The 14759-nt window shown below is 37.9% G+C and overlaps 1 protein-coding gene and 1 long non-coding RNA gene across 4 annotated transcripts in view; one reads left to right on the top strand and one right to left on the bottom strand.

Moving 5' to 3' along the window:
- LOC121239262 overlaps window positions 1-6238 on the top strand; it is a 20123-nt gene extending 13885 nt beyond the window's left edge. The window contains exon 4 of the long non-coding RNA XR_005935266.1: window positions 6135-6238. This is a non-coding gene — a long non-coding RNA (uncharacterized LOC121239262). The remainder of the gene's footprint in view (window positions 1-6134) is intronic.
- LOC121239261 (SNF1-related protein kinase regulatory subunit beta-3) lies at window positions 1691-14759 on the bottom strand. 3 transcript variants are annotated; one of them, XM_041136471.1, is made up of 4 exons: window positions 14621-14759; window positions 14174-14300; window positions 2307-2408; window positions 1691-2230 (listed from the first exon to the last, which is right to left on the bottom strand). In XM_041136471.1, the coding sequence occupies exons 3-4, from the start codon at window positions 2331-2333 to the stop codon at window positions 1904-1906; spliced, it is 354 nt and encodes a 117-aa protein (XP_040992405.1). In that variant the 5' UTR covers window positions 2334-2408; window positions 14174-14300; window positions 14621-14759; the 3' UTR covers window positions 1691-1903. The 3 variants fall into 3 exon arrangements, with proteins under 3 accessions (XP_040992405.1, XP_040992406.1, XP_040992407.1); XM_041136472.1 differs by lacking the exon at window positions 14621-14759 and adding an exon at window positions 14447-14568; XM_041136473.1 differs by lacking the exon at window positions 14621-14759 and adding an exon at window positions 14394-14502.

Below are 14759 nucleotides of genomic sequence, written 5' to 3'. Positions count from 1 at the left end.
GTTAAAAAAGATGGGAGTTAATGATTTGTTAGTTTTGCAGGAGTTAAATTGTCTGATCTTTCCGGTATGTGATATATTACCAAGGTTGATTGCGTGGAAGCTGCCGGATGTGGAGATGCTTAAAATGAATGTGGATAGCGGATCTTGTGATAATCCGGGTAGATCCGGTGGTTGAGGCATCATTCGTGATTATCGGGACAAAGTGTTAGCAGATTTTTCTCATTTCTATGGTCATGCGACGAATACTATTGCTAAGTATCGTGCTCTCCATGATAGGCTACGTTTGTGTCAATCTCTTGGCTTTAGAGATTTATTTTTAGAATCTGATTCAAGTGTTGTGATGAGTTGGTTAGCTTCTGAGATATGCAAATATTGGTATCTTTGGGATTTTTAGGAGGTGATTAAAGAGATTGTTAGCTTGCTTAATATTCGGTTTCGACATAATTTTAGAGAGGCTAACATGGCAGTAGATTTTTTGGCAAAAGCTTCTGAGATATGCAAATATTGGTATCTTTGGGATTTTTAGGAGGTGATTAAAGAGATTGTTAGCTTGCTTAATATTCGGTTTCGACATAATTTTAGAGAGGCTAACATGGCAGTAGATTTTTTGGCAAAAGAAGGCACAAAGGGCAGAGTTTCAGATTTTATTGGTGATGAATTTGTGCATGGACGACTTCGGGGCATTGTTAGACTAGATAAATTGGCTTTTCCTTATATTCGACATTGAGTTTTTGTACAGAAAAGTTGTTTGCATGGTTTTTCCTCTACCTTAGTAAGGGTTATCAATAATAAGGGGCTAGACCTCGGTTTCTTTAAAAAAAAAAAAAGGATCATATATAGGAATCTAAAACGACAATGATTGTCTATGGAAAAAAACAAAGAGAATTTTCAGAAAGTTTTTTTAAGCCGTTTATAAAATTGTGAAAATTTTAAAAAATTATAATGATGAGATAAGATAAAATCCTTTCTGTATTCAAACGGGCCAGTTAGCAAAGCAACAAATTGTTGAAGAGGCTCACGGAAAAAAGCTTGTGAAATTCATTTTGTTGGGTTCATGTGTCGTCCATCGCTTTGAGAATGGTGTATGGTTTTCTCATAGCTTCTCAAGTTTCAAACACTATTTTTCTTTCTTTTAATTTTTTTTTTGGAACAAAATCACAACCTGCAAGTATAAGCAAAGACTTGAGAACACAAATTTCTCACTGGTGCCAGACTCACTTAACACCGCTCATGTTTTAAGGGAGTGTAGTTTGAAATTTGAAGCACTCCTTTGAATTGTTGCACTTACAAGATTTTGGGGGGAGCCTTTTCTTTTTGGTCCCTTGCTTTCCACCATTCCAACTCGAGTTAATCTAGTTTGACTCGAGTCATGAGAAACTCATAGCATGATATCAACTAATGCCTCAGCTAGATGATCAAATCATGTGCATAAATAAGCTTGTGTCTGACACTCCCATCCTATTCCCTAACTTATGAAGCAACCGCGAGATTGCAGGCTTAGATGCAAAGATAACCAAAGAGGACATCCATGAAGTTTTGTCATCTGCAAAGGCATGCCCATCTAATTAGACCTGGCTTAGTCAACCACAGAAGCATACATAAAAAAGAGTCTCAGATGTCATGGTGGGCATTGACTAAATCCATGCTATAAAGTAAAAATTGAATGAATATGGACCCAGAACTCTGCATATAGCAAGTCCAGCCTCTGACCATCAATAAATCAAGTCTCCAGAAATCTTCAGTAAAACAAATTCAGTGCATCATCTGTAATAATGATTTCCTCCAAACTGAGTCGAAGAACATAAATATCCTTCCTGACTAAGTTTGTATTCGGGTCTATCATGATTAATCCCATCATAACAGGGTCAAATAAACCAACCTAATGATTTCTCCTATATGCACGTCAAGTGCCGGTATTGCCCCTTCTATGCACTGGCTTGTAAACCACAACTGTAACATATTTTTGACGGAACCGATGAGTGAACCCAAGCGCCACTACAGATCGCGGGGCATTCCTGTTCTCAATGTAAAGATGGTTGAGAATCACATTCTGTGGCAATGGAAGAGTTCCAGTAGTGTCTCTGCTTGCTGGGTAACTAAGCAAGGTGTTCTGCAGATGTGGAGGGACAAGAGGGGGGTCCCGAGCCTCATCTTCATTACCAGGGTATGCATTGTTGTAACTTGAATCAGGTGATCTTGGAACTTCAAAGCCCGCAACAGTTGCCTCGTCCTGCATAAGGATTATTTGTCTAAGATCTATATTCGATTTTAGTGAATGAAAAAATCACCCAGGGTCAATGGCTTACATGCTCTTCACCATACTGGTGGTTCATCTTGATGAGTGTATGTAACTATCGGCACAAAGTCATCAACAAAGGAAGATTTTGGAGACTATGTTATCAATGAACCTGAGAAAACGGCATTTTTAATTAGGCATTAGTGAGATATATCAGATGCGCATCAAACAGTGCTCACATAAATAAAACTATTGTGTACTTAGAAAGTAAGGCATGCTAGTCCTTTTATTCAGGAAAAGTTATACACACTGCTCAAAATTAGCTAAATATATCTATGCTCCTACCCCTTTCTTCTTTAGGGCTCCTACTGCCGCTTGGCTCTTTCCTCATTTTAATTTGGAAGATCAATTTGGTACGATCGGCTAATCAGGGGGTTAATCCGGTCCAATGTTGTCGGAACAAATCCTTTGCTTACTGGTAGTGCATCAAACAGTGGTTACATAAAATAACTATCGCGTACTAAATGGCATGGTAGTCCATTTGATTCAGGGAGCTTCCTAACTGTTCAACTAAACATATCTATTCTTGTTAGCATTCATGCTCACAAAAGTTGACAAGAGAGTTTAATGTAAGCTGTTGGCCAAACCCTAGTTTATTTGGGTTTGAAATTTTGATAAAAATAAAGTTTTGCACAAGATGTATAGATGGAATTGATTTGCATCCGATAGCATAATGCTTACTACCACACCCCTTCCCCCATGGTCTTACCTGGTGGGTCGGGTCATAACCACTTTATGGCCATGAGAATGGTAGCTCACTTAACTTTTGCTTGAACAGAGTTTTGATGAATTATTTTATTTAGGGTTCTAATTCAGTAATACGGAATATCTATTTTTCTTAGTTGGGTCACACGATAGTTAATCCAAAATTCCCATGAAATTTTGTTATTTGGGATTTTTAAGTATCCAATCCCAAGTTCAAATTTTACAAGGAAGCTGTCACTGCACTAATTCATCCTACATTACCATTCTTATAATCAACCAATACTCTTAACATCATTACCATTATTTCCACCATCATTATTGCTGCCAACATCACTGACACTACCAGTGTCACTGCTGCCAGCAACATCACCATCACAACTACCCACAATCACCTGTAGCCAACACCAATCCCACCATTGCTACGATCCGCACAATACCACCATTACATTATCTTGTCTCTTTATAATGTAATTTCTTAATTTCTGAATTGTTTTTAGAAGTAAAAGCCATTTCATTAAAAAGTGCTAAAGGAACATTCCAAGCACGACGAGATGTGTAAAGAGACAAGATAATCATGCAGACTAAGGATATTTTTTTTTATGGGTTGGAGAGTAAGACTATTAAAGTTAATGGATGCTGAATGGAGGAGAGTATTGAAAAAGAAAGTCCTGAGCTCCTTTATCGTCTCATCCCGTTCCTCAAAATTTCTGTCATTCTTTTTCCAAATAGACCATATGAGACACATAGGTACCATTATCCATACTGCTGAGATTTGTGGACCACCACCAAATCCTCTCCGAGTTAAAAAGGTCTATTATTGTAATGCCCCAATGGAAGGCACAAACCACATAGTCTATACTCCAAAGGATTAATCAATGATACAATTTGAGCCCCATTGAAACCATTACAAAGAGCAAGAACTTCTACTTCCCAAGTAATGTGAAATCTCATGTACCACCTACCCTTATCACTTATCATATAGTATCACAATTTTCCCCCTTAAATTTCCGACGTCCTCGTCGGGTCAGTCCATCATAGATAGCACAGCTAAAATCCCACATTTCTAGTTGGAATAGCTCTGATACCATTTGTAACGGCCGAATAGAAGGCCCAGGCCACATGATCTATACTTCAAAATGACTAATCAATGATACAATTGGAGCCATTATAAAGAGCAAGAACTCTCATTTCCAAGCAATGTGGGATCCCATACACCACGTACCCTTATCACTTATCATATGGGATATCACAACTATGCTTCTGAGCATGACCCTCATAAAGCATTGGCCACCTCACAATGTAGTAAAGATGGACTAGAGATTCCCCACTCCTATTGCACATGCACCACCACTCAATCACATCAATGTGCCTTTCCCTCAGATTGTCTATGCTAAGAATCTTCTTGAGAGATGATAACCAATAAAAATTTGCAGCTCATGGAGGTGCCTTAGTCTTCCATATTCTCTTTCAAGGAAAGACGATGTTATCATGAGGGACAAGGACATTATAGAAAGAACAGATATTGAATCTCCCTTTCTTGGAGGGCCTAAAGCAGCTTTTCTTCACCTTTTGTTCTCAAACTACTGGAATACAACATATTTTTGATAGGTAAAATAAAATACAACATATTAAAAGCTACAGTAAAGACCACACCTCCCAATCATGAGGTGCTGTGATGAAGCTAACATTCCACCGATATAGTTCACTAGCTGTCTCAAAAGGTCCACCACTGAAGCATCCTTAGCATAATCCACCCTATACCTTTGGGCAAGCTTCTTTAATAGCTTTAATACCACACCACAGATCGCCAGAATCTGATCCTAGCACCATCTCCCACATCAAATGCAGTATGCTTAGAGAATTTTTCTCACCCTTTTCTCATATTCTTCCATAATCCCACCCCATAAGGTCCTTGGACCTCATTAGAACACCTCCTACACATGAAAATCTGTATATTAGTGTCTACAATCTTTCTCCACAAGACCTCTCTCTCAATTGGTAGCACTAAAGCCACTTCCCTAAGATAAACGATCAAAGTGAATCAAATTCTGAACTCGTAATCCACTCACAAGGATCGGACAAGATACTTTGGTCCAACGTACCAAGTGAAATTTGAATTCTTCTCCTAAACCGCCCCAAAAGAAGTCCCTTTGCAGCTTTTCTAAGCGATTAATTACACTAGTTAGAAACGGAAATGACGAGATGAAATACATAGGCAGATCATAAGGAGTTCTCTTGACCAAAATAACTACCACCTTTAGACATAGAAATCCTCTTCCAGAAAGACAGTATTTGTTCAGTCTTTCTGTATAGCCACAACCCAAAATGCCTTACCCTTGAAAGTATCCCCAAAGGAAAGCCCATATTTGTGGCAACTTACACCCGAGAATGCCTGCCAAACTATCTATATTTGTGACTTGACCCCCCACAACCAGCTAAGATTTAATGAAATTAACCTTTTTTTTTATAGGTAGAAGTAAATTTTATTGAAATAACGATAGTAACAGAGTAACCAAATTAACCTTTAATCCTGAGACTTCTTCAAAGCATAAAAACAATGCACCCACACAGCGATGGTGATTTGAATTTGTCCCAAAGGACAATAGGGTATTGTCAACATAAAAATGATATGATATGTCAATGTTACCAACATTCCTTCCCCATAAAGAAAACCCTGAGAGTCAAAGAAAACCTAAATAACACTGTTGAGAGCTTACATGACTACAGCAAAATGCAAAGAAGACAATGGCTCTCCCTGCTGCAGGCTGTGTGGGCTATTAAAGAAACTAGAGAGAGTTTCATTCACTAAGACAAAAAAGCACATACTGGATAAGTGAGCTTGAGTGGGCTACATTAACAGAGGAGGTAAGTTGGAGGCAAAACAAAAGTCCAGGGCTTTTTAACTGAAAGCAGGTGATTGGCACACAAAGTGTTTCCATTGATTGGCCAACTCGAATAGGAGAAACAATTCTATTGAGATGCTCATGGTTGATGGTTTAATCTCTAAGCTTCAAAATGAGATTAGGAGTCATATTTTACAATTATAAGAAAGAATGGTTTTAAGCGGGTTGACTGGAGGCCTAATCTGGATGGCTTACCTTTCTGACATCATTGGTGCTGAAGCCATAAATAGTTTTTTTTTTTTAGGTAATCATAGAAATTTTATTAATAGAAAAGCCCAAGTACATATGTAGTATACATGAGAAAGAATCTAGTTAGGGTTTACAATCTAAAGAACATTGAGACAGTTACAAACAATGGTACCCACCTATAAACGCAAAGACTTAAAAAAGAAAATTTTTAGTTCCTCCATTGTTCTCTCACAATCATCAAAGCTTCTTGCGTTTCTTTCCCTCCAGATACACCAACACATACAGACAGGAACCATACGCCAAATGGCCGCCACCTGTGAGTTACCCTGAATGCCTAGCCAACTTGCGAGAAAGTCCACCAATCTAAGAGGCATGACCCATGACAAACCGACTCTCGTGAAAAAATCATCCCACATTCCCCTAGCCACCTCGCAGTGTAGAAGCAGATGATCTACTGATTCCCCCTGCTTTTTACACATACAACACCAATCCGGCACAATTACCCTGCGTTTCCTCAGGTTATCTGTAGTTAGGATCTTGTCCAATGAAGTTGTCCAAACAAAGAAAGCCACTTTTGAAGGAGATTTCGTTTGCCATATACTCTTCCACGAGAACATGGTCAATCCAGGATTCATTAAAGCTTGGTTAAAGGATCTAATAGATAAGTTTCCTTTCTTAGAGTGATTCCAGTGCATCTTATCCCCGGTGCCCTCTGGCATACTTACTAAATACAATGTCACAAAGAACTCTAAGATAATCTCCACCTCCCAATCTTGGGCTGCCCTACTAAAATCAATATTCCATTGAAGGGGTCCATTTGAAAGGACCAAAAGATCGGCAATCACATCATCCTTTTCTCTTACAAGCTCGAAAATAGCAGGAAAGGTATTTTGTAGGCATCACCACACCAATGGTCATACCAAAATCTTACGCAAGAACCATCTCCCACTACAATATGTTCATGTCCTCAAAAGGTCTCCCAATGTCCCCTTATATATTTCCATAACACCACTCCATATGTGCCTCGTACCTCATTCGAGCACCAACCTCTCTAAGCCTCTCCAAATTTTGAGTCTATAACCAACTTCCATAGAGCGTCCCTTTCTGTTTGGTACCTCCACAACCATTTACCCAATAGAGCTTGATTAAATTTCGTCTAGTGTCGAATCCCTAGACCTCCCCCAGAAGTAGGGTTACCAACCATTGACCAATTAATTAGATGAAACTTGAACTCATCTCCCAATCCACTCCAAAGGAAATCTCTTTGTAAATTCTCAATGCGATTAGCTACCTTCAAAGGAAGCGGGAACAAAGACAAAAAATAAGTGGGTAAATTCAAAAGAATGCTTTTGATCAAAGTCAATCTGCCACCTTTTTGACAAATATAACCTCTTCCAAGAAGCCAATTTGCGCTTCCACCTTTTCGCTCATGCCATTCCATATCCTTTCAAATTTAGAGGCACCCAATGGTAAACCAAGATACTTTAGAGGCAGTGAATATACCTTGCATCCCAAGAGTGTAGCTAAAGACTCCACTTCATGGACCACCCCCACTAGCACTAACTCAGACTTCGAAAGGTTAATTCTCAAACCTGAAACAACTTCAAAGCAAAGGAGTAGCGCCCTTAAGGCTTGAATGTGTCCAAGATGTGCACCACAAAAAATAAGAGTGTCATCGGCAAATAACAGAAGAGAGATGTTAAGATTGCCATTCCGCACCGGAAAACCATAAAGAAACCCTCCGTCCACCAAGCCCTCAATCATCTTAGTTAGGAGTTTCCATGATGAATAAAAAAAACAAAGGGGAAAGAGGATCTCCCTGTCTCAAGCCACAAGAGGAGTTGAAAAAACCCACCGGTGATCCATTCACCATGATTGAGAATCTTACTGAAGAGATGCAAAATTCTACCCATTTTTGCCATTTACCCCTAAAGCTACATCTATCAAGAAGATAGAGTAAGAACCGCCAATTAACGTGGTCATAAGCTTTCTCCATGCCTAGTTTACAAAACAGCCCGAGTTCTCTAGATTTTAATCGACCATCCAAAACTTCATTTGCAATGAGGACAAAATCAAGGATTTGTCTACCTTTTACAAATGCATTTTGCGGCCTCGAAATTAGCTTTTCCATCACCGAGTTCAATCTATTAGCAAGCACTTTCGAGAGAATCTTATACACCCCATTCACAAGACTAATGGGGCGATAATCTCTAATATCCGTATACCCCATCTTTTTGGGAATAAGTGCTACAAAAGTAGAATTAAGGCTCTTTTCAAATCTAGCATTAGTATGAAAATCATGAAAGACTTGCATAAGGTCTTCCTTGATCACCTCCCAACAAGCTTGAAAGAATCCCATAGTAAAACAGTCCAGACCCGGAGCCTTATCACTAGCCATACCTCTGATTACTTTGCACACTTCCTCTTCTCTAAACAACCTCTCTAGCCATCCTGCACCATGCTGATCTATTACTGAAAAAGTTAGACCGTCCACTTTTGATCGCCAAATTATGCTCTTCAGATAACAGATGTACATAAAACTGCTCAATATGGTTTTTGATTATCGTTTGGTCCGAAGAAACTGCCCCATCTACCAACAATTTATCATAGCATGTTCTTCCTGTAAGAGTTAGCCACCCTATGAAAGAATTTTGTACTCCTATCCCCCTTCTTAAGCCATAGTGCCCTTGATTTTTGTCTCCATGAAATCTCTTCTATTAGAGTTACTCTTTCAAGTTCCGTGACACCTGACTCTTTCGAAATTTTCATTTTCGGAGAATGTTCTAGCTTCCTCCTCTCCCTCCAAACCCTGTAGCTCCTCAAAAAGAGAGCACCTCTGTTGAAATATATTACCAAACACTTGTTCGTTCCAATGCTTTAGGTTCTATTTCAATGCTTTCAACTTTTTTGCCATTATGAAGCTTGGAGTGATATACACTTGTTCGTTGTGCATGGCGTTATCTACGGCGTGGTTGTCTATAGAGGAATAGAACTTTTCGCAGGTGTCTACGAAGCAAGTGGATGGCCACCACCTGTCGGGGAGACACAAACCTTGTCGTCGTCGTTGTCTGGAACACCTCCTGTCACCACGGTGGCATCTACTTCGGCGTTGACCTTGGAGAAGACTACTTCTTTCTCTTCTGCAGAGATGCCGGAAATCTTGAAGCACGGAGGGTTGTCACAAAAAGCACCGACTGCATTCTCTGGTCTGGATCCCAGCCTCTAATGCGTGCCGTCTATTGTTCCGATGCCGGAAAACACTATTCACCCCGAAAATATAGAATCAACATAAAGAGTGGGGGAGGATTATTTGGATGGTACATTGGTTATTTATGAGGCTACTAGGGATAGGGAGGAAGAACCAATCCCCCTTAACTCAATTCATCCGTAGATGTCCGATTAGGGATATCATTGGCAAATAGGTTGCATAACATTGGCAAATGGCGAAATGCATTCTAACTCTAGGCCGATTCCTTGTGTATTTGGTTCTTTGGAATCTACCCTTTGGGGATTCCTTAATATATGAGTTATCATTTGTTTGAAATTTATAAGAATTCTTAAAATTCTTCATCCAAACATAAATACCAATAAAATTGGTCAGAAAGCTATTGAGCCAATTCACATCATGCAATAGAATATGTAGCAAACGAAACCAGGGACAGCTAACAGTGTTCAATTCCAAACACATGCCAAACCATATGCTTCTTCCCAATTTTGATAAAATAGCAACCAATCATGTCAAAAGTTACAAAATTTTCTAGATCTATAATTTTTAACAAGTTCACAGAGCATAGATCTATAATTACATAGCTGAAAATAAACAAGCTCACATATAGATTTGTTCATATCTTTATCTTGTGTTAAATGACCTCAATTCGTCCTTTTTACATTATTTTCTTTTGAACAACTAATGAGGATGTTTTGGTCTCAGATAAACCAACTTCAATGCACAATGGATGGTAGCCTTATTACTCTTTCCATTCATACATTCCATATTACAGTGTCTTAGTTTTCAAGTGAGGATAAATATTCTGATGTCCAACATGATTACTCTTTAGTACAAAGAGATTACCACAAAAATCCCATCTTATGTACTACATGTATCACGGCAAGCTTAACTACAGTTAAGTTTCAATATGAATAAGCAGCAGAAGGCACTGCAGGTTGCAACAGGAGAGCTTGTGGAAAAAAGGAGAAAGACAAACAATTCATCTGAAGGCACTAACACACTTGTGAAAATATGTACTTCCAGATTTTCAATTTTCATAGAAACAGGAAAAGAAGTTGAAAAATAAATCATTGAGATGAACACGAAATAACATTTTTTTTTATTGGCACTGGGTGTCCAGGAATAGTGTCCTGACTAATCTTGGGGGTGCACAGGCCCTTGGCAAGGAGTTTCCCACAAGTGCACCTTAGGTAATTCAAGGGGAAAATCCCCTAGTCTGATGGCCTCTAGAGATTGTTTGCACCCAAGGGGATTTGAACCTTAGACCTGGAGGGAGCATACCCCCAAGCCCAAGGTTTTTACCACTTGAGCCAACCCCTAGGGGTTGAATAGCCTGATCTACATACTAGGATTATAACTTATGCGACCGAGATTAACCTACTGAACTGCATCTAATCCAAAAAGAGCTGGAAAACTTGTGTGGATAATGTTTCCCTGCTCTGTAACAATCTATAAATGCAAATAATCTAATGAGTACCTACTCATTTATCACTAGACCCTGAAGCAATTATTTGAAGTTAACAAACTGATACTCGTTCTCCATTCTAGTATAGAGTTGGAACACAACTCCGTAACCTAGCTGAATTAAATACTCAGATTTAACCTAAGCAAATACATAAGAAAAATTCAATTTCAAGGAGGTAAGGGTTTAAATCAAAACGGGGGGAATGCATCATAATTTTGTTAAACCTCAAGCAAGTTCATTTAGTTTTTCCTAAATAATAAATAAATCATAGGATTGATGGAACTTTATTCGATAAGTAGGGTATACGATGCTACTGTAGTTGTCAGATAGTTTCGATCAAAAGATCATATTATAGGCCTTCTCATGGCATAGCTCTTCATGTCATCTATCCATGAAGAGGATATTCAATAAAGAAACCGAAAAGAGAGTCTCTCAAGGCCCAAGTTAGTCGGAAGGAAGAAAGCTCCAGTCATAAACTAATTGCAGCCCTTTTTATTTAGTATTTTCTTATTTTTTGGGTGAAGAAAAAAATGAAAAAATAATTCGGGATTGAATAAGTTTCTCCGTTTTGCAAGTTTAAAGAATTATCAAAATTGTGAAGGAAAAAGGGGGAAGAAGAGAGAGAGAGAGAGAGAGAGAGAGAGAACCACCTTAGTGTGCTATTTCCAGTCAACCATTGTGCGATGGCACAGTTAACATTAAAAACTTTTGCACTGTCATATTACTGAAAACATATAAAAAGTATAAAAGCATATATCTATCTGTTGCCATTTCATCCAAGGTCAAGCATTAATATGTATTCTCTATATAATAAAACACCTTCATCCCCGGTTTGAATGTACTAGTTTATGCATCAGTGATTGCCAACCATCATGTAGTAATGTAAAAATCAAGTCAAGAAGGTTTTACAAAGTGGAAGCCAGTCTACATATTCATTTTATAACATTTTTACAAGTTACACTAGATGAGTTTTGGTGTCAAATGGTAAAACCAAAGAAAGATTTGAAAACTATAGATGTAATGGTAAACATTTAAAATACCTCGTAACTGGATGTGAGGTGGCCAAGGCCACAAGGGATGAGGTTTTTAGAAGGACCGGACTTGCATGGGTGATGCCCAGGCGGGTGGTGGATCTTCTTGCTTGTTGGAGAGGCATTCAGGGTAACCACCAAACTGCTACAGTGTGGAGTGATTCCTATACGTCTCATGTGGTGTATTTGGCTGGAAAAGAGGGGTCAAGAGGTTTGAATATTGGGAATGCTCTTTGGATGACGTTAGATATCTCTTTCTCCACAATTTATTCTAGTGGGATTCTATTATTGTCCTCAATTGGACTAGCTTCCACGATTTTCTTGTATCCATTTCTAGCTCCTAAGTTGAAATTACCTACGTGTTCTCTTTGAATACTTCCTATGTACTAAGGCTTAGACTGTTTACATGATTCACTAAAATTTTAGGCTTCGTTTGTTTTCAGAAAACATCTCATCTCATCTCATCTCACCTCATCATTACAACTTTCCCAAATCTCCACACAAAATAAAATAAATAATTCAACTTTTTCAAATCCCAAAACAAAAATAATATTAAAAAATATATTCTAACAACATTTTATTCAACCTTTTAACTTTAATCTCATCTCATCTCATCTCTGAAAACAAACGAGCCCTTAATTTACCTAAGAAAAAACATTGGAAATCCCTTCTGTGTGATATGCAAAGTCGTATTGTGATATTGCAGGGTTAGGTAGCAGTTTTTGGATTGGTAAAAGGAAACGAAAAAAGGAAAAAAGCGAAGCATTAAAACATAAAAGAAATCATTCGTGCATTCAGTGGTTAATACATTTTTGGGACCAAGAGAAGGAATAAGATAGAGGTCTCCTTTTCAAATTTCAAAGCACCATTTTTTCTCTTTTCTAGTGATAGAACTAAAATTCAAACAAAACCAAACCAAACCAAACCAAAAATAAAGGGAACAAAATTCAATTCAAGAAATAGCAAGGTAAGATACTAAGAACCAAAGAAAGGAAGTAAATCAGATGTATTGAAATAAAGCTAAGGTGATTAACCATTTTTATGATTACAGAAGAGAATGAGTCAAATAGGGCTTGAATGATGGTAATATATATTTATTAGAATGAGAGAGTATGGAGCAGAAATTAGTGACTTCTTTCTGAATTCTAAATCCTAATTTTTAGTAGAAAATGATAGGTGGGTGTTATATTGTCACTGTTTCTCAAAAGGCTTGGATGAGCAAGATATTGAGTGTAAACGAAAATATGAGTTCAGAGAATTTTTGTTAAAAAAGGAGTCCAACAATCTGAATAGGAACCCAACTAGCTCTACCCTCGGAACATACTTCCTCACAAACATAGCATGTCCATTACAAACAAGTACACAAACTAGAAGCTAGCCATGGTTTAAGGAAAATTGTAGCTGTTTAATATCACCACACATTTATTTGATCTTTTGAATGAAGCTAATCACCAGTAGAACCACATTCATAGGATGATCACAACATTCTCTTGAAATCAAGGGAGCCAACTGTAACTTAAAAGGTAGATAAAATGCATGTTCTGTAGCACAGTTGGCACGTCCTCAAGTTCTTGGAGGAAAATCCATTGAGACACAATATTAATATCCACATAACATTCATGCAACCAAATCTTCTCAGTTGGCTCATCACACTTTAATTCTCTTTCAAAGCATCAAAACACCATCATCTTCCCAAATTTAGAAAAATAGCCTCTATCCGCTTTTAAAAAATACTGTCAATCCATCATAAAAATGTGGCATCCATGAGAATATATCAAAAGGGAAATGTTGAGTTGCAATCCAAATAAATTCATGAGATTTCCAGTTAAACTAGTTTTAGTTGACTATGGAAGTAAACAGAGAAACTCATTTCTTCAAAAATAAATCGCAGGTAACAAACAAGAGCGACTCAAACTTCAACTAATCATTCTTCGAACCCAGTAATTTGACAAAACTATTTTCTCTCAGAGACTTGCCCCTAATTTAGGTTAACCCAAAACACCGCAAGCTAGCACTCAAAATGCACCCCCCAAGCGCCGGCGAATGAGAATAAAAACACAAAAGTGCACATGGAGAGCTAGGTAAAAAAGTCCGCATTAAAATGGATTTTTTGTAACCTAAACGATCACAAAATCTTAAGACCCACTCCCTTTCGCACACAATCACCCCAAATATGCTAATAAAGCGCATGTAATTTCTGAATGAAATATCCAAATTTGTAAGCGGAACACTAAATCCGTAAAGAATCCTAAGTATCATAGATGAAAATTCACAAAGATTTACTAAACCACACAAAATGGTAAAATTACAATATGCAACGTATAATATTTACAAAGAGAAGAAAAACACACTAACCAGATAGGATTGAGGCCCGAAACCTGCAATAACCAGAAACAACTCCTCAGCGCCACAGTCCTTTCCAAACCAATATTCACAAAGCCAAGGAGATAAATATATTATTTTTCAAGGAGCCAAAGCTTATCTGCGAAAGTAAGTGACACCCAGTTGAGATCAAACGCACCCCCATGAAATAAATCAGCAAAAAAATAGATTACCCAGCGATCTTAAACCCTACCAATTACAAACAAAACCGACAATTTTGTTAAAATAGTAAAGGAAAAACCATACCCACTGTGGGAGAAAAGCTTAGGGAATAAAAACCAGTTGAAAAGACCCACCAAAGAATTTGATATTCTGCTTTCAAAAGTAGAAGGGCAAAAAAAAAAAAAAAACCGATAACTGAAAATCAGGAGGAAAAAAAATCTTACCTCATAAATAGGCAACGCGGAAAAAAAATCTTACCTCATAAATAGGCAACGCTTTAAAAAGAGTCGGAGAATACGAAAAAGTAAAATAAATAGTCGAAGAACCAATTGAATATCGAAGTGACTGTTTCTACAGAAGAATCAGGAAATGAATCTGGCGTGGCGTGGAGATATTT

Source organism: Juglans microcarpa x Juglans regia, chromosome 7D (assembly GCF_004785595.1).
Source record: "Juglans microcarpa x Juglans regia isolate MS1-56 chromosome 7D, Jm3101_v1.0, whole genome shotgun sequence".
NCBI lineage: Eukaryota > Viridiplantae > Streptophyta > Magnoliopsida > Fagales > Juglandaceae > Juglans > Juglans microcarpa x Juglans regia.
The sequence above is the reverse complement of the archived record's forward strand: the minus strand, read 5'-3'. Positions and strand labels throughout refer to the sequence as shown.

Coding starts and splice junctions, on each gene's coding strand:
- LOC121239261 (XM_041136471.1), bottom strand. CDS start 2,333: ATGAACCACCAGTATGGTGAAGAGCAT. Junction 2,231..2,306: donor ACCAGTATGGTGAAGAGCAT/GTAAGCCATTGA, acceptor ATCCTTATGCAG/GACGAGGCAACTGTTGCGGG.